The sequence below is a fragment of the Electrona antarctica genome, assembly GCF_951216825.1.
Source record: "Electrona antarctica genome assembly, chromosome: 4".
NCBI lineage: Eukaryota > Metazoa > Chordata > Actinopteri > Myctophiformes > Myctophidae > Electrona > Electrona antarctica.
In genome coordinates this window covers 4,120,122-4,146,845 of record NC_136809.1, presented here as the reverse complement: position 1 = coordinate 4,146,845, position 26,724 = coordinate 4,120,122, and the positions used below count along the sequence as shown (strand labels likewise).

The window sequence follows — 26,724 nt, the reverse complement described above, 5'->3', positions numbered from 1 at the left end:
TTGGAAAAAAAAAGAAAATACGAAAATATATTTTAAAATATCTTTAGAGCTTATTTTTTCATTTCCATTTCTGCTAAGCAGCAAGCTATATATGCTTAGATGATTTTGATTTATATTAGGATAAATTTGCGTGACTGTAAAGATGAAACGGAAGTGGGGAGGAGGCTCCATTTCCGCTTTATATTTTACTCATGATAGAACTTCCGTTGACTGTATGACGGAAGCATTTGGAAATTACGAGACAGTCTGGCAACGCGAGACTAGTGAACACCTAACATGAGACGAATAACACATGATAATGGGTTCTAATAACACATGATAATGGGTTCTACCTGGTGTTCTACCTGGTGTTCTACCTGGTGTTCACATGATAATGGGTTCTACCTGGTGTTCTACCTGGGGTTCTACCTGGTGTTCACATGATAATGGGTTCTACCTGGTGTAATGGGTTCTACCTGGTGTAATGGGTTCTACCTGGTGTTCTACCTGGTGTTCTACCTGGTGTTCACATGATAATGGGTTCTACCTGGTGTTCTACCTGGTGTTCTACCTGGTGTTCACATGATAATGGGTTCTACCTGGTGTAATGGGTTCTACCTGGTGTAATGGGTTCTACCTGGTGTAATGGGTTCTACCTTGTGTAATGGGTTCTACCTGGTGTAATGGGTTCTACCTGGTGTTCTACTCTCAGGATAACACATGATAATGGGTTCTACCTGGTGTTCTACTCTCAGGATAACACATGATAATGGGTTCTACCTGGTGTTCTACCTGGTGTTCTACCTGGTGTTCACATGATAATGGGTTCTACCTGGTGTAATGGGTTCTACCTGGTGTAATGGGTTCTACCTGGTGTAATGGGTTCTACCTGGTGTAATGGGTTCTACCTGGTGTAATGGGTTCTACCTGGTGTTCTACTCTCAGGATAACACATGATAATGGGTTCTACCTGGTGTTCTACTCTCAGGATAACACATGATAATGGGTTCTACCTGGTGTTCTACCTGGTGTTCTACCTGGTGTTCACATGATAATGGGTTCTACCTGGTGTAATGGGTTCTACCTGGTGTAATGGGTTCTACCTGGTGTAATGGGTTCTACCTGGTGTTCTACTCTCAGGATAACACATGATAATGGGTTCTACCTGGTGTTCTACTCTCAGGATAACACATGATAATGTGTTCTACCTGGTGTTCTACCTGGTGTAATGGGTTCTACCTGGGTTCTACCTGGTGTAATGGGTTCTACCTGGTGTTCTACTCTCAGGATAACACATGATAATGGGTTCTACCTGGTGTTCTACCTGGTGTTCTACCTGGTGTAATGGGTTCTACCTGGGTTCTACCTGGTGTAATGGGTTCTACCTGGTGTTCTACTCTCAGGATCTGGAGGAACACTTGGAGGAGGAGGAGGACGCGCGCCAGAAGCTGCAGCTGGAGAAGGTCACGTGCGAGGGCAAGGTCAAGAAGCTGGAGGACGACGTCCTGGTGATGGAGGACCAGAACCAGAAGCTACAGAAGGTCCAGGATTAGACTACCGTATACACACATATACACACACACACACACACACTACTACACACACACACACTACACACTACATACTACACACACACACACACACACACACACACACACACCTCCTGGTGATGGAGGACCAGAACCAGAAGCTACAGAAGGTCCAGGATTAGACTACCGTATACACACACACACACACACACACACACACACACACACACACACACACACACACACACACACACACACACACACACACACACACACACACACACACACACCTCCTGGTGATGGAGGACCAGAACCAGAAGCTACAGAAGGTCCAGGATTAGACTACCGTATACACACACCTACACACACACACACACACACACACTACTACACACACACACACACTACACACACACACACCTCCTGGTGATGGAGGACCAGAACCAGAAGCTACAGAAGGTCCAGGATTAGACTACCGTAGACACACACAAGACTAGACTAGATCTATTTCACAAAATCTGTATTATTCCGTTTGTATGGGTGGTTAGGTATATTATATTATATCCTAATAAATCTGTATTATTCCGTTTGTATGGGTGGTTGGGTATATTATATTATATCCTAATAAATCTGTATTATTCCGTTTGTATGGGTGGTTGGGTATATTATATTATATCCTAATAAATCTGTATTATTCCGTTTGTATGGGTGGTTGGGTATATTATATTATATCCTAATAAATCTGTATTATTCCGTTTGTATGGGTGGTTGGGTATATTATATTATATCCTAATAAATCTGTATTATTCCGTTTGTATGGGTGGTTGGGTATATTATATTATATCCTAATAAATCTGTATTATTCCGTTTGTATGGGTGGTTGGGTATATTATATTATATCCTAATACATCTGTATTATTCCGTTTGTATGGGTGGTTGGGTATATTATATTATATCCTAATACATCTGTATTATTCCGTTTGTATGGGTGGTTAGGTATATTATATTATATCCTAATACATCTGTATTATTCCGTTTGTATGGGTGGTTGGGTATATTATATTATATCCTAATACATCTGTATTATTCCGTTTGTATGGGTGGTTGGGTATATTATATTATATCCTAATACATCTGTATTATTCCGTTTGTATGGGTGGTTGGGTATATTATATTATATCCTAATACATCTGTATTATTCCGTTTGTATGAGTGGTTGGGTATATTATATTATATCCTAATACATCTGTATTATTCTGTTTGTATGGGTGGTTAGGTATATTATATTATATCCTAATACATCTGTATTATTCCGTTTGTATGGGTGGTTAGGTATATTATATTATATCCTAATAAATCTGTATTATTCCGTTTGTATGGGTGGTTGGGTATATTATATTATATCCTAATAAATCTGTATTATTCCGTTTGTATGGGTGGTTGGGTATATTATATTATATCCTAATACATCTGTATTATTCCGTTTGTATGGGTGGTTGGGTATATTATATTATATCCTAATACATCTGTATTATTCCGTTTGTATGGGTGGTTAGGTATATTATATTATATCCTAATACATCTGTATTATTCCGTTTGTATGGGTGGTTGGGTATATTATATTATATCCTAATACATCTGTATTATTCCGTTTGTATGGGTGGTTGGGTATATTATATTATATCCTAATACATCTGTATTATTCCGTTTGTATGAGTGGTTGGGTATATTATATTATATCCTAATACATCTGTATTATTCTGTTTGTATGAGTGGTTGGGTATATTATATTATATCCTAATACATCGGTATTATTCTGTTTGTATGGGTGGTTGGGTATATTATATTATATCCTAATACATCTGTATTATTCCGTTTGTATGGGTGGTTGGGTATATTATATTATATCCTAATACATCTGTATTATTCCGTTTGTATGGGTGGTTGGGTATATTATATTATATCCTAATACATCTGTATTATTCCGTTTGTATGAGTGGTTGGGTATATTATATTATATCCTAATACATCTGTATTATTCCGTTTGTATGAGTGGTTGGGTATATTATATTATATCCTAATACATCTGTATTATTCCGTTTGTATGGGTGGTTGGGTATATTATATCCTAATAAGTGAAGATCATGGGGCCTTTTTTGTTCTCTATCTGCAGGAGAGAAAACTGATGGAGGAGAGGATCGCAGACTTCAGCTCTAATCTGGCCGAGGAGGAGGAGAAATCCAAGAATCTGACCAAGCTCAAGAATAAACACGAGTCCATGATCTCTGAACTGGAGGGTAAGTGCCTTTCATTCATCCATAACGTGATAAATGGGCTCAGATAAATCTCATGACACGTGTTACAGTTACTGTAGTTCCAGTTATCACAATCACCCTTTGGTCCAGAAATAGTAGTAGTAGCCTAGCCGAGCCATGAGGCCCATAGGGGCAGGAGCCTATCTCCTGTTTCTGTAGCCATGAGGCCCATAGGGCAGGAGCCTATCTCCTGTTTCTGTAGCCATGAGGCCCATAGGGGCAGGAGCCTATCTCCTGTTTCTGTAGCCATGAGGCCCATAGGGGCAGGAGCCTATCTCCTGTTTCTGTAGCCATGAGGCCCATAGGGGCAGGAGCCTATCTCCTGTTTCTGTAGCCATGAGGCCCATAGGGGCAGGAGCCTATCTCCTGTTTCTGTAGCCATGAGGCCCATAGGGGCAGGAGCCTATCTCCTGTTTCTGTAGCCATGAGGCCCATAGGGGCAGGAGCCTATCTCCTGTTTCTGTAGCCATGAGGCCCATAGGGGCAGGAGCCTATCTCCTGTTTCTGTAGCCATGAGGCCCATAGGGGCAGGAGCCTATCTCCTGTTTCTGTAGCGTGAGGCAGCTTGATGTACAAGTACACCCCCTGGACGCTAGTATGTCGCAGGGACTTACCCCCAATCCAACCCTTGATGCTGAGTGCCAAGCAGGGAGGCACTGGGTCCCATTTTTTAGAGTCTTTGGTATGACCCGGCCGGGGATTGAACCCCGACCTCCCAGTCTCAGGGCGGACACTCTAACCACAAGGCCACTGAGCCGGTTTGGTCCAGAAATAATCCTCATTAAGCTGCAGTTTACTTTTAGCTTTGTTTCCTTCTTCAGAGGCGTCATTTCAGAAAGAAATAGGCGGTGGCAAAAAATAAGTTACCACTTCAGCCCCACTTCTAAAACAGTGAAAATAGTTGATCTACAAGCTCTCAACGTGTCATCAGGTGACGTGTTGAGAGCTTGTAGGTCCACTATTTTTGCGAAAAGAGAAAATGTTCGCCTATACATTCCCGTTGAAAGTGGTTCACTAACGGGTCCATTTGGTTCCATTTTGTACACACTCAGAGTTACATTAAGTTTGATTTTACAATATAAATTGGGGTCCCAGAGATAGAAATGCCATTAAATGGGGGTCTGTAGACTAATGCATCTCAAACTGGGGGTCCTTGAAATTAAACGGGTTGAGAATCACTGCTAGAGCCGTAAAATTCTTCTCTTATGGGGGTCCGCGGGGCTAATTAGTGTCAATTTGGGGGTCCTTGACATGATGTAGCTCATGCATGTCTGACCACATGCTGTACCTTATACACTGCGCAAAAAGCATCGAATACGGATGTGTATATTACAGGAAACTCCCGTTAAACTTTCCAACAAACTCCGGTAAACTCCCGAATTGTACCATCACACCTGTATATTACCGTATATTAACTGTATATGTACCATCACACCTGTATATTACCGTATATTAACTGTATATGTACCATCACACCTGTATATTACCGTATATTAACTGTATATGTACCATCCCACCTGTATATTACCGTATATTAACTGTATATGTACCATCCCACCTGTATATTACCGTATATTAACTGTATATGTACCATCACACCTGTATATTACCGTATATTAACTGTATATGTTGCTAAACTTGAGGTTTACGGGCAAATCTAGTGCCCATAATTGCCAGTTAACTCCTCTTTTCATGCAGTGTTACAGAGTTGTAGTTCATGTCAGACTGACCACATGCTGTACATTTACAGTGTAGTTCATGTCAGACTGACCGCATGTCGTACATTTACAGTGTAGTTCATGTCAGACTGACCACATGCTGTACATTTACAGAGTAGTTCATGTCAGACTGACCACATGCTGTACATTTACAGTGTAGTTCATGTCAGACTGACCACATGCTGTACATTTACAGTGATGTAGTTCATGTCAGACTGACCGCATGCCGTACATTTACAGTGTAGTTCATGTCAGACTGACCACATGCTGTACATTTACAGTGATGTAGTTCATGTCAGACTGACCGCATGCCGTACATTTACAGTGTAGTTCATGTCAGACTGACCACATGCTGTACATTTACAGTGTAGTTCATGTCAGACTGACCACATGCTGTACATTTACAGTGTAGCTCATGTCAGACTGACCACATGCTGTACATTTACAGAGTAGTTCATGTCAGACTGACCACATGCTGTACATTTACAGTGATGTAGCTCATGTCAGACTGACCACATGCTGTACATTTACAGTGTAGTTCATGTCAGACTGACCACATGCTGTACATTTACAGTGATGTAGCTCATGTCAGACTGACCGCATGTCGTACATTTACAGTGTAGTTCATGTCAGACTGACCACATGCTGTACATTTACAGTGTAGCTCATGTCAGACTGACCACATGCTGTACATTTACAGTGATGTAGCTCATGTCAGACTGACCACATGCTGTACATTTACAGTGTAGTTCATGTCAGACTGACCGCATGCCGTACATTTACAGTGTAGCTCATGTCAGACTGACCACATGCTGTACATTTACAGAGTAGTTCATGTCAGACTGACCACATGCTGTACATTTACAGAGTAGTTCATGTCAGACTGACCGCATGTCGTACATTTACAGTGTAGCTCATGTCAGACTGACCACATGCTGTACATTTACAGTTTTGTAGTTCATGTCAGACTGACCACATGCTGTACATTTACAGAGTTGTAGCTCATGTCAGACTGACCACATGCTGTACATTTACAGTGTAGTTCATGTCAGACTGACCGCATGCTGTACATTTACAGTGTAGTTCATGTCAGACTGACCGCATGCTGTACATTTACAGTGTAGTTCATGTCAGACTGACCACATGCTGTACATTTACAGTGTAGTTCATGTCAGACTGACCACATGCTGTACATTTACAGAGTAGTTCATGTCAGACTGACCACATGCTGTACATTTACAGTGTAGTTCATGTCAGACTGACCACATGCTGTACATTTACAGAGTTGTAGCTCATGTCAGACTGACCGCATGCCGTACATTTACAGTCCGTCTGAAGAAGGAGGAGAAGGGTCGTCAGGAACTGGACAAGGCCAAGCGCAAGTTGGAGGCGGAGTCTAACGACCTCCAGGAGCAGATCGCCGACCTCCAGGCGCAGGTCGCCGAGCTCAAAGCGCAGCTCGCCAAGAAGGAGGAGGAGCTACAGAACGCCCTGGCCAGGTGAGACGCAGCGTTGTCTCACATTAGGAAGGGACTAGTGGACAAGAGATCCAGTATAAGTCATTTTACACTTTGTTGCATGCTGAAAATAGCCGATCTACAAGCTCACAACACGTCGCAGCGCAAGCTTGTAGATCGGCTATTTTCAGCAAGTGTAAAATGAGCCATTACGACTAAATGTAGATTTAGTCGACTAAAATCTCATGACATTTTAGTCGACTAAAACTAGACTAACACTAAAACATTCCAGGTGACTAGAATATGACTATAAACTAAAATAGAAATTTGCTGCCAAAAACAACCCTGCGACCCGTCCCGCTCTTCTCCTTCTCCCTCTCCAGTAGAGATGGAGCTCCACAACCCATACCGATAACATCCAATAACAAGCTTATTGAGTACCCGTTATCAATACGTTTTGGGCTTATTGAGTACCCGTTATCAATACGTTTTGGGCTTATTGAGTACCCGTTATCAATACGTTTTGGGCTTATCGAGTACCCGTTATCAATACGTTTTGGGCTTATTGAGTACCCGTTATCAATACGTTTTGGGCTTATTGAGTACCCGTTATCAATAAGCTATGGGCTTATTGAGTACCCGTTATCAATAAGCTATGGGCTTATTGAGTACCCGTTATCAATAAGCTATGTTTATCAAGCCTGTTTTCGAGCATAGCGGCCCATGACGTCATGTTTAAACAATCAAGACAAGGGGCGATCAAGAATGTACCTAATCATCCATGCTAGTACAATAAAAGTGTATTGATACCTGCCAACCAGCAGCGCTGCCCGGGGAAACAAAATTACACTTTTAGAGTGACGGTACACATATTAACCAGTTAACCGTTTCTTTAATATTATTTTATTGGTAAAGAGGTCAATTGCCTTCCGTATTTTGAAGGTCTTTTCACAAAATAATATAAAATGCTCGATAGTGGTGCTCGATAAGAACCCGTCTTGATAAGCCTGATCGATAAGGTGATCGGTATCAATAAAACAATAACGAGCTCCGTCGCTCCCCTCCAGGCTGGAGGACGAGACGGCCCAGAAGAACAACGCCCTGAAGAAGATCCGGGAGCTGGAGGGACACATCTCCGACCTCCAGGAGGACCTGGAGTCGGAGCGCGTGGCGCGGAACAAGGCCGAGAAGACCAAGAGGGACCTGTCAGAGGAGCTGGAGGCCCTGAAGTCTGAGCTGGAGGACACGCTGGACAGCACGGCCACGCAGCAGGAGCTGAGGTACCGTTGCATTTTAAAATTCAATCTGTGTTGATGTTAATGATGGAGTGCCGTGATTTTTTTCCTTTTTCTGTTTTGTTGTGTGTCTATAATAGGGGTGTGCTGAAATATCGATATGGCGGTATATATCGATACGTCCTCCCGCGATAAATAATCGATATTGATTATTAAAATATCGATATCGGAAAAACATTTCAAATTTTAGAAATTTGAAATGTTGTTCATAATGAAGTGATGAACAACATGTTTAGAAAAGGAGGAAATGACAGCTAAAATAAAGCAAATCCCACAGCAACCAGAAGTACTGAATTACTGGATGGTGATTTGTCCAAAGTCTCCAAACAGCTTTGTGGGAATACAAAATGCTGCATTTTTTCAGTTCCAAGTATTTTGTAGTTGCAGATATCGTGATATATCGTTGATGAAATTTCATACAATATATCGATATATCGCAAATATCACAATATATCGAATATCGTGATATTATCGTTATCGAGGGCCTAATATCGCGATATATATCGTATCGTGAGGAACCCATATCGTCCCACCGCTAGTCTATAAGGGACATACCGGTATATATACTCTCCACTCCCAGGTGTGGTTATAACATCCACTCCCAGGTGTGGTTATAACATCCACTCCCAGGTGTGGTTATAACATCCACTCCCAGGTGTGGTTATAACATTCACTCCCAGGTGTGGTTATAACATTCACTCCCAGGTGTGGTTATAACATCCACTCCCAGGTGTGGTTATAACATTCACTCCCAGGTGTGGTTATAACATTCACTCCCAGGTGTGGTTATAACATTCACTCCCAGGTGTGGTTATAACATTCAAAGATGTCTTCCCTGTGTATTTTTGGTTTCTTCCTGAAAGCTGAGAGCCTTTAAGCCAAATTCCAATACCCCAAATCTCGGCCACTCGCTCACTCACACTCCTACACTCCTACTGTGAACTCACACTCCTACTGTGAAATTGGTGACCTGATGAATGTAAATCGTTGCAGTTTGTTTATTCTCAAAATGGGTCAGAAGGATCTCGCAGACACTCTAGTGTAAAAAGATCACTTTGTAATTGACCTTCCTCCTCCTCCTCCTCCTCCTCCTCCTCCGTGCAGAGCCAAGCGAGAGCAGGAGGTGACCATCCTGAAGAGAGCCATGGACGAGGAGAACAAGACCCACGAGGCCCAGGTCCAGGAGATGAGGCAGAAACACACGCAGGCTGTGGAGGAGCTCACAGACCAGCTGGAGCAGTCCAAACGAGTAGGTTTACTACCCTTACAGATCTCACAGACCAGCTGGAGCAGTCCAAACGAGTAGGTTTACCCTTACAGAGCTCACAGACCAGCTGGAGCAGTCCAAACGAGTAGGTTTACCCTTACAGAGCTCACAGACCAGCTGGAGCAGTCCAAACGAGTAGGTTTACTACCCTTACAGAGCTCACAGACCAGCTGGAGCAGTCCAAACGAGTAGGTTTACCCTCACAGAGCTCACAGACCAGCTGGAGCAGTCCAAACGAGTAGGTTTACCCTAACAGAGCTCACAGACCAGCTGGAGCAGTCCAAACGAGTAGGTTTACCCTAACAGAGCTCACAGACCAGCTGGAGCAGTCCAAACGAGTAGGTTTACTACCCTTACAGATCTCACAGACCAGCTGGAGCAGTCCAAACGAGTAGGTTTACCCTAACAGATCTCACAGACCAGCTGGAGCAGTCCAAACGAGTAGGTTTACCCTAACAGAGCTCACAGACCAGCTGGAGCAGTCCAAACGAGTAGGTTTACTACCCTTACAGAGCTCACAGACCAGCTGGAGCAGTCCAAACGAGTAGGTTTACCCTTACAGATCTCACAGACCAGCTGGAGCAGTCCAAACGAGTAGGTTTACCCTAACAGAGCTCACAGACCAGCTGGAGCAGTCCAAACGAGTAGGTTTACCCTAACAGAGCTCACAGACCAGCTGGAGCAGTCCAAACGAGTAGGTTCCCCCGTTACCGTTACACCTTGTTGTGTTGGAAAGTAACAAGTACATTTGATACTCTGATGAATTGAAGATGGTGGACCCTGTTGTAAACAAGTGTAATGCTTTGTCATGGTGTCGTCCACAGTTGTTGTATTGACTTGTGCTTTCTGTTTAAAGGTACCCATTCTGCACACTGTGAATAGAATTTTCAACAATCAAATCAATCAATTTACTCAAGTAAATTACTGTACTTAAAGTACAATTTTTGGGGTATAGAGCGCCGAAGTCCTGACGTCACTCGCTCATCCCCTCGATTCCCCTGGTTCACAGGAGTCATTTCTCTATGGAGAATAACATGGGGTGATCTTAATATCGTCTACTATAAGCGTTGTGGTCCAAAAATAAACAAGCTGTCTCTGCTCTATTGTCAGGGAGGTGTCTCTGTATCGTTTGCAACAGTCAGTCTCTCATGCAGTCTGTTTCTAGCGAAAAAATTACTAATTCAGTAGCAGTAACAATAGCGTTTTCTCTCAGTCAGTTGATTCTTCATATCCATATGAGTGAAACGGCCGGGATGACATGTTTATTTTTCAAACACAGTTCTTATATGAGGCGATCTAAAATCCCCCCTATGGGGATTACAATGCAAATAAAAAGTACATGAACCCGTGTATTTGCGCCCTCTACCGATATTGACGTCAGACTTCGGTGCTCTATTTGTACGTTACTTGAGTATTTCAAATTTCCAGTTCTTTACTTTTTACATCTACTACATCTCAGAGGCAAATATTGTGCTTTTACTCCACTACAACTATTTAAAAAACGTAGTTACTATAACTAGTTACATTCAAGTACAACTATCAGAAAATGTAACTCAGGTAAAGTAACTAATTTGTGACGATTTGCATATTTTGATTACATAACATACGTCAACCACTTTTCGGACACTTGAAAATCGTCTATCTACAAGCTCACAATGCATCGCATCACAACCTGCCCATGTTTCATTTCATTCTGTAGTTTTCTGTAGTCAGACCTGTCTGGAGTGGTGCGGTGCGGTGCGGTGCTGTGCTGTGCTGTGCTGTGCTGTGCTGTACTGTACTGTACTGTACTGTACTGTACTGTACTGTACTGTACCGTACCGTACCGTACCGTACCGTACCGTACTGTACTGTACTGTACTGTACAAGCCCTCCTCCCTGGCCTGTGTGTGTCTGTGTGTTAGGCTGTGCAACAGTGACACTTGGTGGTGGTGAACAAACGCTATAACGCTATTTTCGTGCTCGGACACAGCCAGGGACAGACACGGGGACAGAAACAGCCACACCCATACATAGCTGTCTATAGGAGTGGTTGCACCACTCAAAAACCACCAAACAACTGACGGCCGTGACGTTATACTTCCTTCCTCAGGTGAAGTCCAACCTGGAGAAGGCCAAGCAGGCGCTGGAGAAGGAGACGTCGGATCTAACCATCGAGGTGCGCTCGTTGAACCAGTCCAAGCAGGACGTGGAGAACAAGAGGAAGAAGGTCGAAGGTCAGCTCAACGACCTGCAGACACGCTTCACCGACAGCGAGAAGCACAAGGCGGAGCTGGGAGAGCGCTGCTCCAAGATCACCGTGAGTTTCACCAGTGTTGTTTTTGGCATCAAATTTCTATTTTAGTTTTAGTCATAGTCTCTTGAATAGTTTTCACTTAGTTTTAGTCACATTTTAGTCACCTGGAATGTGTTAGTGTTAGTTTAGTTTTAGTCGACTAAATGTCATGAGATTTTAGTCGACTAAATCTACAGTTGATTTAGTCGACTAAAATGTGTTTTGGCAGGCCTTGATGCCGTCATAATGGCTGATTTTACATTTGCTGAAAATAGCCGATCTACAAGCTCACAACGCGTCGCGCTGCAACGCGTTGTGAGCTTGTAGATCAGCTATTTTCAGCATGCAACCAAGTGTAAAATGACTTACTGGATCTCTTGTCCACTAGTCCCTTCCTAACATTTTAGTCTAGTTTTTATTTGTTGACTAAATTGTCAGTATATTTAGTCTTAGTTTTAGTCATCACACCTTAGTTTTCATTTAGTTTCCATTTAGGTTTTGTCAGTGGAAAAAGGTAGTCGACGAATAATTTTCGTCTTAGTTTTAGTCGACGAAAACAACACTGGTTTCACTTTCACCGACCGACGGCGTTGTTTTTGGCAGCAAATTTCTATTTTAGTTTAGTCTTTGGAATGAAACTTAATTTAGTTTTAGTCATATTCTAGTCACCTGGAATGTTTTAGTGTTAGTCTAGTTTTAGTCGACAAAATGTATTTTAGACGTAATGGCTCATTTTAGTCCAGAGGCTTAGTGCACTTTTTTAGGAGAATAGTGCACTTGCGGATAAAAGCGCCACATTTTGTATGAGGCTTCTTTATGTCATGCTAAAGGATTTTAGCCTAGGAGCCCTTGTCAAATATCTATTTTAAATATCAAATTGCAAGACTATCAATATCAATGAAATATGTGAAATATGTGAAAATCCGCCTAGTATTTTTCAGACTACATACATCATAAAATGATCAGATTACTTCCAAATGTGATAAAGTTGACTTATTTTTACATATACAAGTCACAGAACATGAAATATCATCAATAACACCTTTTATTGCAATGAAGAATACAAATGAATATGCATCATAGTGCGAAACATGTTATAGAGCTGTGCGCATTCTGCCTAGCTGTCACAATTGCATTTGCAAAGTGGGGAACAGTCCAAATTTGCATTGCTGCATTGGCAGGTATACATCACCTTTACAGGTGCATCTGATCAGCTCTCTGCAAGCTCTGGAAACCTTTGGAATGGTCATTAAACTAGCACCCATGACCCTTCTTCCTTGGCCCATAGTTTTGTGGAGAAGGAATCATTTGATGGCTTTGTGTGCTGGTGGCCCAGATGCCTGCTTGGTAGACTGCCCGTTTCACATGTGAGTGCACCCTGGGTGGGAGGTAATTTCTCTATCGTTCGATTTTGTTTACAGAAGAGTTATTTTCTTTTTTCGTTGATGGAGCTCAAAGGACTGGATTTGTCGTACAAAATTACTGTCAGTCTTTCAAGCTCCCGGAAGTGCTGGCAGTCAACATCTAGTTGCTGGAAGGGATGCTTTGCCAGATTGACGAATGTTTCTGTCGCAGGCAGCATCATAGGCTTGCCAGGTCCGCCAAGCTGACTTCTTACCCTTTCCATTAATAGCCGGGGAGCGGGAATAGAGATGAACCTGTGATGTCATGACATACTTTTTATTTGTGTTTTTTCTATGAACTTGGTCATTAAGGAACACAGAATGAGAGGTCTGCTCTGACCAAATGAATAGAAAAAAAACACAAATAAAAAGTATGTTATGACATCACAGGTCCTCTCAAATTTTGGGTGACTGGCTCCCCGGCTATTAAGGCATATGTTGTGTCACAACCGGAATATGCGTGAAACATAGGCAGGGCTCGAGATTTGGGTTCCCCTAGGGCCTAGGCTATTGCAGTCTACCAAGCGGGCATCTGGGCCACCAGCACACGAAGCCACCAAGTGATTCCTTCTCCACAGAACTATGGGTGGGTTAAGGAAGAAGGGTCATGGGTGCCAGTTTGGCTGACCATTCCAGAGGTTTCCAGAGCTTGATGAGAGCTGATCAGATGCACCTGTAAAGGTGACTGTAGTGTAGTACCTGAAAATGCAGTAATACAAATTTGGACTGTTCCCCACTTTGTAAATGCAATTGTGACAGCTAGGCAGAAAGCACAGCTCTATAACATGTTTCACACTATGATGCATATCCTTGTACTATAATGGAAAGGGGGAGCAAACCAATATATTTATCCGTCCGGCTTCTCCTACGAAACTTGGCAATTCTGCTCAGCAAGCCATCCTGGGAAGCAGTATAGGGGAAGGCCTCTCGGAGGACATGAACACCCTTTCTTCATACCTGAAGGACTGCCGCCTCAAGCTCAGTGTTGAGAAGACTGTAGCAACAATGTTCCACCTCTACAAAAGGGAAGCAACTCGCCAAATCAACATCATGGTCGACGGCCCTTTGCCACACAGGCCCAGGAACAGCTCGGCACAACACCAGCCGACACCTCCAAGGCTTCCTGGGTGAAGGCAAGATGGAGGGACCAGTGGAAGGCAGCAGATCCTTCCAGGCTTCACTACTACATTGAGGATCTCACAGATGTTCCTGGCCAGCGCCTCCCCCGCAGGGAGTGGACAACCCTCAACCGCCTGAGGACGGGTGTGGGACGCTTTGGTGCATCCATGCAGAAGTGGGGTCTCACAGAAAGTGCCCACTGAGAATGTGGGGATCCATTACAGACTGTGGAACACGTGCTGACCAGCTGCCCCACATACCGGCCACCAAATAGTGATCAAGGCTTAATTGACCTAGACAATGACACACTGGACTGGCTTGCTGCAATGGAGCTGAAGGTCTAAGGACATATACGACAGAAGAAGCACAAACAAATTCTACATGCCACAGGAATCCATCTGCACTACATTGCCTCCGCTCACCTGTCATATGTATTGTACAAATATTGCTTTTGTGTGCCATACTGTTATTGTGCAACATTTTGCTGTGACGCAAATTATATCACAATTTCCACATTCACCGACCCCTCCCCTTTTCACTTCACACACACACACACGCACACACAGCAGCACGGTATGGTACAGTACAGTATGGTACGGTACGGTACAGTAACATACAGTATGGTACAGTAACATACAGTATGGTACATTGCAGTACAGTACAGTACAGTACAGTATGGTACATTGCAGTACAGTACGGTACGGTACAGTATGGTACATTGCAGTACAGTACGGTACAGTACAGTACAGTACAGTGCAGTCTGGTACAGTACAGTATTGTACAGTACGGTACAGTACAGTACGCTACAGTATGGTTCAGTACCGCACCCAAAATGTAGTCTGACTGAACAAGTGGGCACCCTGCACAAGTGGCCACCCGGACAACTGGCCACCTGGATGGTGTGGCGCGAGACCGTCCGATGGCCGGTCGAGTTATAGTTCATTTGTATGTATTCTTCATTGCAATAAAGGTGTTATTGATGATATTTCATGTTATGTGACTTTAATAATGTCAATAAGTCAACTTTATCACATTTGGAAATAATCTGATCATTTTATGATGTATATAGTCTGAAAAATACTAGGCGGATTTCACATATTGCATTGATAATGTCTTGCAATTTGATATTTAAAATAGATATTTGACAAGGGCTCCTAGGCTAAAATTCAATAACTGACCCTAACGAACCATCATGCAAAAAAATACGATTTTATCCGCAATTGCACTATCCTTTCACTAAGCCGCCGGACTATTTTACACTTGCTGAAAATAGCCGATCTACAAGCTCAAGTTGTGAGCTTGTAGATCGGCTATTTTCAGCAAGTGTAAAATGACTGAATCTCTTGTCCACTAGTCCCTTCCTAACATTTTAGTCTAGTTTCTATCTGTTGACGAAATTGTCAATACATTGAGCTTATAGTTTTAGTCATAATAGCTTAGTTTTCATTTAGTTTCAATTTCGTTTTCGTCAGTGAAAAAAGGTAGTCGACGAACATTTTTCGTCTTAGTCTTAGTCGACAAAATCAACACTGGTCACCGACAGCGTCACCGTCGGCCTGAAATCTTTTATGTCCAAAAAGAATCATTACTTTTTAGGAAATGGAGAAAAATTTTGTCCGTCTTGTCCGTGACAAATTTGAGATTTTCTTTGTGCAGACGATCAAAAATCAGCAGAGTGAGCGACGTTTGCGCTACTGTATGCCGAATTGAAGTGGACTCTGTCCCTGACTTTTTTTTTTCTTCCCTGGAAATAAAAACGTCTGTGTTTCCGAGGCTAGGGTTCTACTGAACTGCCAGCGGCAGGACATGTTCTCAAACGCCACGTCTGTAATGTTGGCGTTCCCTCCTCCTCCCTCCTCCTCCTCCTCCCTCCTCCTCCTCCTCCTCCTCCTCCTCCTCCTCCTCCTCCTCCCCCACCTCCTTCTCCTCCTCCTCCTCCTCCTCCTCCTCCTCCTCCTCCTCCTCCTCCTTCTCCTCCTCCTCCTCCCCCACCTCCTCCTCCTCCTCCCTCCTCTTCCTCCTCCCTCCTTCTCCTCCTCCTCCCCCACCTCCTTCTCCTCCTCCTCCTCCTCCTCCCTCCTCTTCCTCCTCCTCCTCCTCCTCCTCCCTCCTCCTCCTCCTCCTCCTCCCCCACCTCCTTCTCCTCCTCCTCCTCCCTCCTCCTCCCTCCTCCTCCTCCTCCTCCTCCTCCTCCTTCTCCTCCTCCCCCACCTCCTTCTCCTCCTCCTCCTCCCTCCTCCTCCCTCCTCCCTCCTCCTCCTCCTCCTCCTCCCTCCTCCTCCTCCTCCTCCTCCTCCTCCTCCCCCACCTCCTTCTCCTCCTCCTCCTCCTCCTCCTCCTCCTCCTCCTCCTCCTCCCCCACCTCCTTCTCCTCCTCCTCCTCCTTCTCCTCCTCCTCCTCCTCCTCCCTCCTCCCTCCTCCCTCCTCCTCCCTCCTCCTCCTCCCTCCTCCCTCCTTCTCCTCCTCCTCCTCCTCCTCCTCCTCCTCCTCCTCCTCCCCCACCTCCTTCTCCTCCTCCTCCTCCTCCTCCTTCTCCTCCTCCTCCTCCTCCTCCTCCTTCTCCTCCTCCTCCTCCTCCTCCTCCCTCCTCCTCCCTCCTCCCTCCTCCTCCCTCCTCCCTCCTCCTCCTCCTTCTTCTCCTCCTCCTCCCCCACCTCCTCCTCCTCCTCCTCCTCCTCCTCCCTCCTCTTCCTCCTCCACCGTGCAGATTGAACTGGAGAGCGTGACGAACCTCCTGAACGAATCCGAGGTGAAGAACGTCAAACTCAGCAAAGACGTGGCCAGCCTGTCCTCCCAGGTGCAAGACGGACAGGTAATTGACATCTGATTCGCTAAAGCTTTACTAGGGACTTGTTGCTGTGTGTGTCTCTGGTGTTAAAAGCTTTTACTATAAGATTTGCCGCGTAGCACTCGTGTTAAAGCGGTGATCTGTTCGTTGACCGTGTGCCCTGCGAACAGGAGCTGCTGGCGGAGGAGACGCGTCAGAAGCTGCAGTTCTCCACCAAGCTGCGTCAAGCGGAGGACGACAAGAACAGCCTGCAGGAGCAGCTGGACGAGGAGGTGGAGGCCAAGAGGAACGTGGAGAGACACGTCTCCAGTCTCACCATCCAGGTAGGTGGGATGTAGGGGGAGGGGAGAGAGGGGGAAGGGGGGGGGTTGGGTATGTCATATCCCCCAACGGTATGGACTAGTATTATACAATTTGTACATTCTTTTTTGAAAAACAAAAAGAGGAAAAAAGAAAAGAAAGATAAAATCAAGGAAAGGAAAATAAAACGCTCAATGCCTCCCACCCATACTGCTCAGAGACATTACATAAAATAGAGTAGTGAGATGAAAAACCAAAACAACACTAGAAGTGGTGATGATAGACAGTCGACCACATCGATGGTATCCTTGTCCATTAGGTGATTCTATTCAGGTAAAGGACGACGGGCAGCCAAACCTTAGCAAATTGTCTCTCTTTGTTTTCTAAGGAGTACCTTATTCTCTCAAGGAGTGTACTTAAGCAATATTACACGAGAGGGTGTGCTTTACTGTCATTAATGGCACGCCTCGGCGAGTTCCGTAAGCAGTGCAGATTAATGACTGTAAAGAAGCACAACCTTGAGTGTAATATTGCAATTATACAACAGTTACCCTTAACAAAAAACACGTCAAACCGATTTCATTAAAACTAAGATATTCGCCAAAAAAAGAACTTTCTTAATGACAGATGTAGCCACTACGACCGGAAAAGTCCCTAGAAAATTGCTAGCCTAGCTACCCTCTCTGGGAGAGCAGCGAGACTCAGCACAGCCGATTTTTATGTTTTGATTAGGCATTCCATCATGCTTGTTTAAACACGGCTAGATGGCTGTTTCAACCAATCAGATTGCTTCCTCGAAACGAGCTGTTGTAGGCATATAACAGTCATTTCATTTGGCCAGTGTGTAAAGGCAGGAGGCCTTTTTACAGTGTGTCAATTCTTTCTTTATTTGATGTTTTGCTGTGACAGATTTTAATCCATTGAGACCTGGAACGCATCCATGTCACGTTAGCGTTTAACCACATTAACCATTAACCCATTTTGGGGCGGGAACCCCTTTTGGTGTTTTAAACATTGTTATAATTTAGCTATTGAAAAATAGCAGATCTACAAGCTCATAGCGCGCCACCGAGTGGCGCGCTATGAACTTGTAGGTCTGCTATTTTTGAAAAATCGTTAAAATGTGCCTCAAATCTTTCCGAAAATTGTCATGATTTAGAAAACTTTTTTTTTTTAAATTTCGACGTCAGGCCTGAATGGGTTCAGTTCACAACAACAACAACAAAAGTCTCAGCATTACTGTTCAGTTTAGCTAAAGAACAAGCCTCACTAGTACTGAATACCTCACTAGTACATCACTAGTACTGAATACTGAATACCTCACTAGTACTGAATACTGAATCCATGTTCTAAAGAACAAGCCTCACTAGTACTGAATACTGAATCCATGTTCTAAAGAACAAGCCTCACTAGTACTGAATACTGAATCCATGTTCTAAAGAACAAGCCTCACTAGTACTGAATACTGAATCCATGTTCTAAAGAACAAGCCTCACTAGTACTGAAGCCTCACTAGTACTGAATACTGAATCCATGTTCTAAAGAACAAGCCTCACTAGTACTGAATACTGAATCCATGTTCTTCTGTTTAGCTAAAGAACAAGCATCACTAGTACTGAATACTGAATCCATGTTCTAAAGAACAAGCCTCACTAGTACTGAATACTGAATCCATGTTCTAAAGAACAAGCCTCACTAGTACTGAATACTGAATCCATGTTGTTCTGTTCTAAAGAACAAGCCTCACTAGTACTGAATACTGAATCCATGTTCTTCTGTAAAGAACAAGCCTCACTAGTACTGAATACTGAATCCATGTTGTTCTGTAAAGAACAAGCCTCACTAGTACTGAATACTGAATCCATGTTGTTCTGTAAAGAACAAGCCTCACTAGTACTGAATACTGAATCCATGTTGTTCTGTCCAACAGCTGTCGGACTACAAGAAGAAGATGGAGGAGCTCTCGGGCAACGTGGAGCAGCTGGAGGAGAACAAGAAGCGCCTGCAGAGGGACCTGGAGGCGGCCAGCACCCAGTACGAGGAGAAGGCCTCGGCCTACGACAAGCTGGAGAAGACCAAGAACCGCCTGGGACAGGAGCTGGAGGACATCCTGATGGACCTGGACAACCAGAGGCAGAACGTCTCCAACCTGGAGAAGAAGCAGAAGAAGTTTGACCAGGTTAGAGATGATCCTCACGTCTGTCCCAGTGTTGGCTGGCCTTGATGCCGTCGTATTGGCTGATTTTACACTTGCTGAAAATAGCAGATCTACAAACTCACAACGCGTCGCGCTTTTGGTACTTTTAAAAGTAAATTTTTGATACCATTACTTTTGTACTTTTACTCAAGTAGATTTAGAATTTTAACTTGTAACAGACTATTTCTACATTGCAGAATTTATACTTTTTCCCACCACTGGTTCTAAATCTAAACCTAGTACCAAATCCATGGTTCATTCATTCATGCATGTCTCCCTGTGTCCCCCCGTCTGTCTCCCTGTGTCCCCCTGTCTGTCTCCTCTCCATCCATGCATGTCTCCCTGTGTCCCCCCGTCTGTCTCCCTGTGCCCCCCCCCCCGTCTGTCTCCCTGTGTCCCCCCCTGTCTGTCTCCCTGTGTCCCCCCGTCTGTCTCCCTGTGTCCCCCCGTCTGTCTCCTCTCCATCCATGCATGTCTCCCTGTGTCCCCCCCTGTCTGTCTCCCTGTGCCCCCCCCGTCTGTCTCCCTGTGTCCCCCTGTCTGTCTCCTCTCCATCCATGCATGTCTCCCTGTGTCCCCCTGTCTGTCTCCCTGTGTCCCCCCCTGTCTGTCTCCCTGTGTCCCCCTGTCTGTCTCCCTGTGTCCCCCCCTGTCTGTCTCCCTGTGCCCCCCCCGTCTGTCTCCCTGTGTCCCCCCGTCTGTCTCCTCTCCATCCATGCATGTCTCCCTGTGTCCCCCCCTGTCTGTCTCCCTGTGCCCCCCCCCGTCTGTCTCCCTGTGTCCCCCTGTCTGTCTCCTCTCCATCCATGCATGTCTCCCTGTGTCCCCCCCTGTCTGTCTCCCTGTGCCCCCCCCCGTCTGTCTCCCTGTGTCCCCCTGTCTGTCTCCTCTCCATCCATGCATGTCTCCCTGTGTCCCCCCCTGTCTGTCTCCCTGTGCCCCCCCCGTCTGTCTCCCTGTGCCCCCCCCCCGTCTGTCTCCCTGTGTCCCCCTGTCTGTCTCCTCTCCATCCATGCATGTCTCCCTGTGTCCCCCTGTCTGTCTCCTCTCCATCCATGCATGTCTCCCTGTGTCCCCCCCTGTCTGTCTCCCTGTGCCCCCCCCGTCTGTCTCCCTGTGCCCCCCCGCCGTCTGTCTCCCTGTGTCCCCCTGTCTGTCTCCTCTCCATCCATGCATGTCTCCCTGTGTCCCCCTGTCTGTCTCCTCTCCATCCATGCATGTCTCCCTGTGTCCCCCCCTGTCTGTCTCCCTGTGCCCCCCCCCGTCTGTCTCCCTGTGCCCCCCCCCGTCTGTCTCCCTGTGTCCCCCCGTCTGTCTCCTCTCCATCCATGCATGTCTCCCTGTGTCCCCCCCTGTCTGTCTCCCTGTGTCCCCCGTCTGTCTCCCTGTGGCCCCCCCCCCCGTCTGTCTCCCTGTGTCCCCCCGTCTGTCTCCTCTCCATCCATGCATGTCTCCCTGTGTCCCCCCCGTCTGTCTCCCTGTGTCCCCCCGTCTGTCTCCTCTCCATCCATGCATGTCTCCCTGTGTCCCCCTGTCTGTCTCCTCTCCATCCATGCATGTCTCCCTGTGTCCCCCCCTGTCTGTCTCCCTGTGCCCCCCCCTGTCTGTCTCCCTGTGTCCCCCGTCTGTCTCCCTGTGTCCCCCCCTGTCTGTCTCCCTGTGTCCCCCTGTCTGTCTCCTCTCCATCCATGCATGTCTCCCTGTGTCCCCCCCTGTCTGTCTCCCTGTGTCCCCCCCCCTGTCTGTCTCCCTGTGTCCCCCCGTCTGTCTCCCTGTGTGTCCCCCCTGTCTGTCTCCCTGTGTCCCCCCGTCTGTCTCCCTGTGTCCCCCCCTGTCTGTCTCCCTGTGTCCCCCCGTCTGTCTCCCTGTGTGTCCCCCCTGTCTGTCTCCCTGTGTCCCCCCGTCTGTCTCCCTGTGTCCCCCCGTCTGTCTCCTCTCCAGATGCTGGCCGAAGAGAAGAGCATCTCCAGTAAGTACGCGGACGAGAGAGACCGCGCGGAGGCCGAGGCCAGGGAGAAGGAGACCAAGGCCCTGTCCCTGGCCAGGGCTCTGGAGGAGGCCCAGGACTCCAGGGAGGAGCTGGAGAGAGCCAACAAGGCCCTGAGGACCGAGATGGAGGACCTGGTCAGCTCCAAGGACGACGTGGGCAAGAGCGTGAGTTGGAAACTCCTCTTTTCTGTTCTTCTTCCAGGAAAAGTGTCCAAACATTGCTGACTGTGAATCATATTGCAAGTCTCGTGCTGAATGGAGGGCCATCGTTAATTAAAGTCAGAGGCAAATATTGTACTTTTACGCCACTACATTTATTTGAAAACTGTAATTACTAGTTACTTTGTAAATTATTATTGCAAAACATAGCCGATCTATTTTCCAAAGATCTTTAAGATTCTTTATACATTTGAAAACTTTATATTAAATGGGACATTCTTCACAATGAGTACTTTCTCCTTTTGGTACTTAGTCCATTTTTACCAGTACTTCGGACTCCGGACTTTTACTTGTAACAGCGTAGTTCTACATTGCAGTATTGATACTTTTACTTCAAATAAAACACGCAAGTACTTTATCCCACCACTGATTCCCAGTGATTGACAGCTCTCAGTGTCGTGCTGAAAGGGAGGCCGTCGTTAATCAAAGCCTCTGTTCCAGCGCCCACGTGTTAAAACCCTTCGTCCCGTCTTGGTCCCGTCCAGGTCCACGAGCTGGAGAAGTCCAAGCGCGGCCTGGAGGCCCAGGTGGACGAGATGAAGACCCAGCTGGAGGAGCTGGAGGACGAGCTGCAGGCGGCCGAGGACGGGAAGCTGCGTCTGGAGGTCAACATGCAGGCCCTCAAGGCCCAGTTCGAGAGAGACCTGCAGGGCCGAGACGAGATGGGCGAGGAGAAGAAGAGGCAGCTGGTCAAGCAGGTAGATCTGTCTCTCTGTGTCCCTTTACTGCTATACATCTGTGTCAGGCATGCCCAAATATGGAGTGTTGTGATGTCAGAACAGGCCAGCTCCATATATGGACACTGGGCAGGGGTCCTGTCCAGAGCTCGGGCAGAGTTCTGGACGGCCCGTTTTGTACAAAAGGCCGTAAATCATGAACACAGCTTCCAATTGTGTGCCACTAGACATATTTTCCAAAAACGCTCCTATCCTTGTGGAGACCTGTGCCCCCAGGGGCACTTTTAATAGTTCTGTGTTGTTGTTATTTCTGTGTTAATGTCGCGCATCCGCTGTCCGTGTATATTCCGCGCTCACAACTTGTCACCATCGCGAATGTAATAATAGATACAGTATGTGCGTGCTCTAACGTCATCAGGTGCGCGAGTTGGAGACGGAGCTGGAGGACGAGCGTAAGCAGAGAGCCAGCGCCGCCGCAGCCAAGAAGAAGCTGGAGGGAGACATGAAGGACCTGGAGGCCCAGATCGAGACCGCCAACAAGGGCCGAGAGGAGGCGGTCAAGCAGCTCCGCAAGCTGCAGGTACAGTGACAACTAGCAGTGTCCATATCGTCAACTAAAACTATGACGAGAAACGTTCGTCGACTAATGTTTTACACTGAGGTAAATTAAATAAAAAGGAAAACTAAGACTAATATTGACAATTTCGTCAAACAATAAAAACTAGACTAAAATGTTAGTGAGCGACTAGTGGAGAAGAGTCAGTCAGTCATTGTTTATGCTTCGTTGCATGCTGAAAATAGCAGATCTATTTAGAAGTGTAAAATCAGCCATTACGACGCCATCAAGGACGCAACCGCCTTTGCCAACACGAGAAATCTCGGGTATAGTTAATGCGATTTGATCCAGAATTAATAGTATTTTATTTACCGTCCGTTAGCTGTTTTTCGCATCCGTCGATAGCCTCCGGTAGCTCCCATGGTGTGACGTCATCGGATATCCAAAATATCCACGTGCATGCGCACGCACGCACACGATCTAAAGCATTTATAGGGCTTAGATTGAGCTAATGGACGATGTTTAGAGCTTAATAATACTTTAACCCATTTTGACCTGAGATCAGATTCTAAAAATGTCCCCGCCAAAAATGGGTTAATCCGACCTCGCCAGTAGAAAACCAGACTTCACCGAGTAAAGCTGTGACTCATCACACAACTAGTGAAGCTGTGACTCATCACACAACTAGTGAAGCTGTGACTCATCACACAACTAGTGAAGCTGTGACTCATCACACAACTAGTGAAGCTGTGACTCATCACACAACTAGTGAAGCTGTGACTCATCACACAACTAGTGAAGCTGTGACTCATCACACAACTAGTGAACCGTGACACATCACACAACTAGTGAAGCTGTGACTCATCACACAACTAGTGAAGCTGTGACACATCACACAACTAGTGAAGCTGTGACTCATCACACAACTAAAGCTGTGACTCATCACACAACTAGTGAAGCTGTGACTCATCACACAACTAAAGCTGTGACTCATCACACAACTAGTGAAGCTGTGACTCATCACACAACTAGTGAAGCTGTGACTCATCACACAACTAGTGAAGCTGTGACTCATCACACAACTAGTGAAGCTGTGACTCATCACACAACTAGTTCCCGGTTCAACGAACGAGTTCACACACAGCTGTCCCAAGTTTTGGAATTTAGAGCTGGAATCTGGCATCACCGCCGAGTTTAGCCACCAGATGGCGGCATGCAATCGGTTAAGTTTTATTTAAAAGACTAAACTAAAATCTAAATTTTTGCTGTCAAAATCAACACGTAGTGAAGAAGGAATGACGGTCACCGATAGAGCAGGTAGCAGCTAGCATAATATAGGCCTACATGAATACATTTAAATATAATATATACCTATGCTTTTGTTAAAGGAGCATTCAGTGATTTGGGTGATTTGGAAAAAAACCCGGTCCACCCGGTAACAAGATGTGCACATGCACACGCTCTACAGTGGGGGAAGTACAACAGACCAACAGCACGCGCACCAATGCCAGCCACACTCGATCATGATTGGAGGAAGGCACCTCTCATCCTGATTGGATGAAAGCTTTGCCACCCAAAGCCCAAACCGAAACTAGGGTTTTTTGACCCCAGGGGCTCACTGGGGACAGGGAGGAACTCCTTATATGGTCAGCACACTTTATAGTAGGGAGGATTATCCCAAAGAAAAAATAAGTGATAGTTGAATTGAGTGAAATCACTGAATGTACCTTTAATCATTTAACCTTGTGTTTGCCTCCGTTTTCTGTGTTGTTTCACAACCAAACACCCGCCACCACCACCATGTTCTGTATAAGCACTCGTTCAAGGTTAGTCTTTGTTGGTGTTTTATTAGTGTGGGAAACCAGACGTTTGTCACTTTCTTGTATGTTTCTGGTACCTTCTGACGCCATGTGGGTCTATGGGGGTTTTCCACTGTTATCAGTGGCGTGCACAGATAGACACTAGGGGGTGCTAGAGCACCCCCTGCCCTTTTGGCAATGTGCCCTTTTGGAAAAAAAAAAAAAAAGAGCTTGTAGATCTGCTATTTTTCAATAGCTAAAGCATAACATAATGCTAACACCAAAAGGGGTTCCCGCCCAAAATAGATTAAGGCAACCGGCCGGTTCCACGCGCTGCACAAGGTGCCCTTTTTTTAACTTGAGCACCTGCCCCTCTAAATGTCTGTGCACGCCACTGACTGTTATGTCATCATTCTGATGCCATAATAATCTATGAGGTCTGTGGGGTTTTCCATTATTAATAATAATCTATGGGGTCTATGGGGTTTTCCATTATTATGATGTACTAGACCTGTGCCTACTTGGGAACAATGCAAATCGGGTATAAATACCCCAAACTAGTATGCAATACCCGTTATATCTGTTGTCATGGCACCTGTTTTAACTGTCTGTCTGTGTAAGTCCTTGTACTGACTAAGTAATCAAATGGCAGGTGTGGGGAATAAGGCTGGGGTCACCATGGCTATCAATTGGCTCGGGCAGAGCCTGGAAGTTGCACAGGTGTGGGGACTTAGGCTCATTAGGTCCACTGACCGGAGCCTTTTTCTGGCGGTTCTGGACAACCGTGTATCTGACCGACTCGTTTCTAAGTATTCTATTGAATTCAGCTTTCCGTATTTTGTTGTCCTTTTGGTGAACTGTAATACTAACCCAATGTGGTGGTGGTCCTCCTCAGGGCCAGATGAAGGACTACCAGAGGGACCTGGACGACGCCCATGCTGCCAGGGAGGAGGTTCTGGCCACGGCCAAGGAGAGCGAGAAGAAAGCCAAGAGTCTGGAGGCTGAGCTCATGCAGATGCAGGAGGTAACATACTGTGTGCGCACACACACACACACACACACACACACACACACACACACACACACACACACACACACACACACACACACACACACACACACACACACACACACACACACACACACACACAAATGCAGAGTCAGTCGATACATTTAAAAAGCATTTATATCGTAAATATGTTGGTTTGCTGAAGTGATTGGTATTTGATGTGTTGCCATATATGTGTAACGTGTAGGACATGGCTGCGGCTGAGAGAGCACGCAAACAGGCTGAGGCAGAGAGAGACGAGCTGGCTGACGAACTAGCAAGCAATTCATCTGGAAAGTGAGTATACCTACTAGGCATTTACTGCTGGTAGTGATGGCTGTGAAGTCAGTGAGTCACCATGTTTTTTATGTGTTTTGTCCTTTCATAATTTGGCTAAACTGTTTAGCCGTTTTAAACTGCTTCAGTTTGCTTATATTTATTGTTGTTCCGGTTGCATACACACAAAAATGTAATTCTGGACGGGTGTTTTAATTATCAATCATTATGTTATCCTTTAGCTATTGGAAAATAGCTGTTGTCAAATGTTGTCAAGCTGCAGGAAACAAAGGACTGACCGTCACTGATAGAGCAGCTAGCATACACACAAATATATTGATACATGCTTTTGTTAATCATTTGACTGTTTGCTTTTGTTGTTTCACATTTACCACCACCACCATGCACTGTGTATACGCAGGCGTTCAAGGTTGGTCTGCGTTCGGTTTTATTGGTGTGGTTGGCCACAGGGCAACCACACCACTGTTATTGTCACTTTCTTGTATGTTTCCGGTAA

General features: G+C 45.6%; 1 protein-coding gene across 1 annotated transcript in view; it reads left to right on the top strand.

Moving 5' to 3' along the window:
* The window catches only part of LOC306922488 (myosin-11-like), a 46,828-nt gene that overhangs the window by 11,002 nt on the left and 9,102 nt on the right, over nt 1-26,724 (top strand). The window contains 14 exon segments of the mRNA XM_079500130.1: nt 1,383-1,520; nt 3,682-3,805; nt 6,869-7,040; nt 8,066-8,278; nt 9,398-9,542; nt 11,653-11,859; nt 17,066-17,170; nt 17,317-17,469; nt 19,377-19,625; nt 21,585-21,797; nt 22,337-22,549; nt 22,947-23,108; nt 25,779-25,907; nt 26,140-26,228. Of these exon segments, the coding sequence (XP_079356256.1) occupies nt 1,383-1,520; nt 3,682-3,805; nt 6,869-7,040; nt 8,066-8,278; nt 9,398-9,542; nt 11,653-11,859; nt 17,066-17,170; nt 17,317-17,469; nt 19,377-19,625; nt 21,585-21,797; nt 22,337-22,549; nt 22,947-23,108; nt 25,779-25,907; nt 26,140-26,228 (2,312 nt within the window).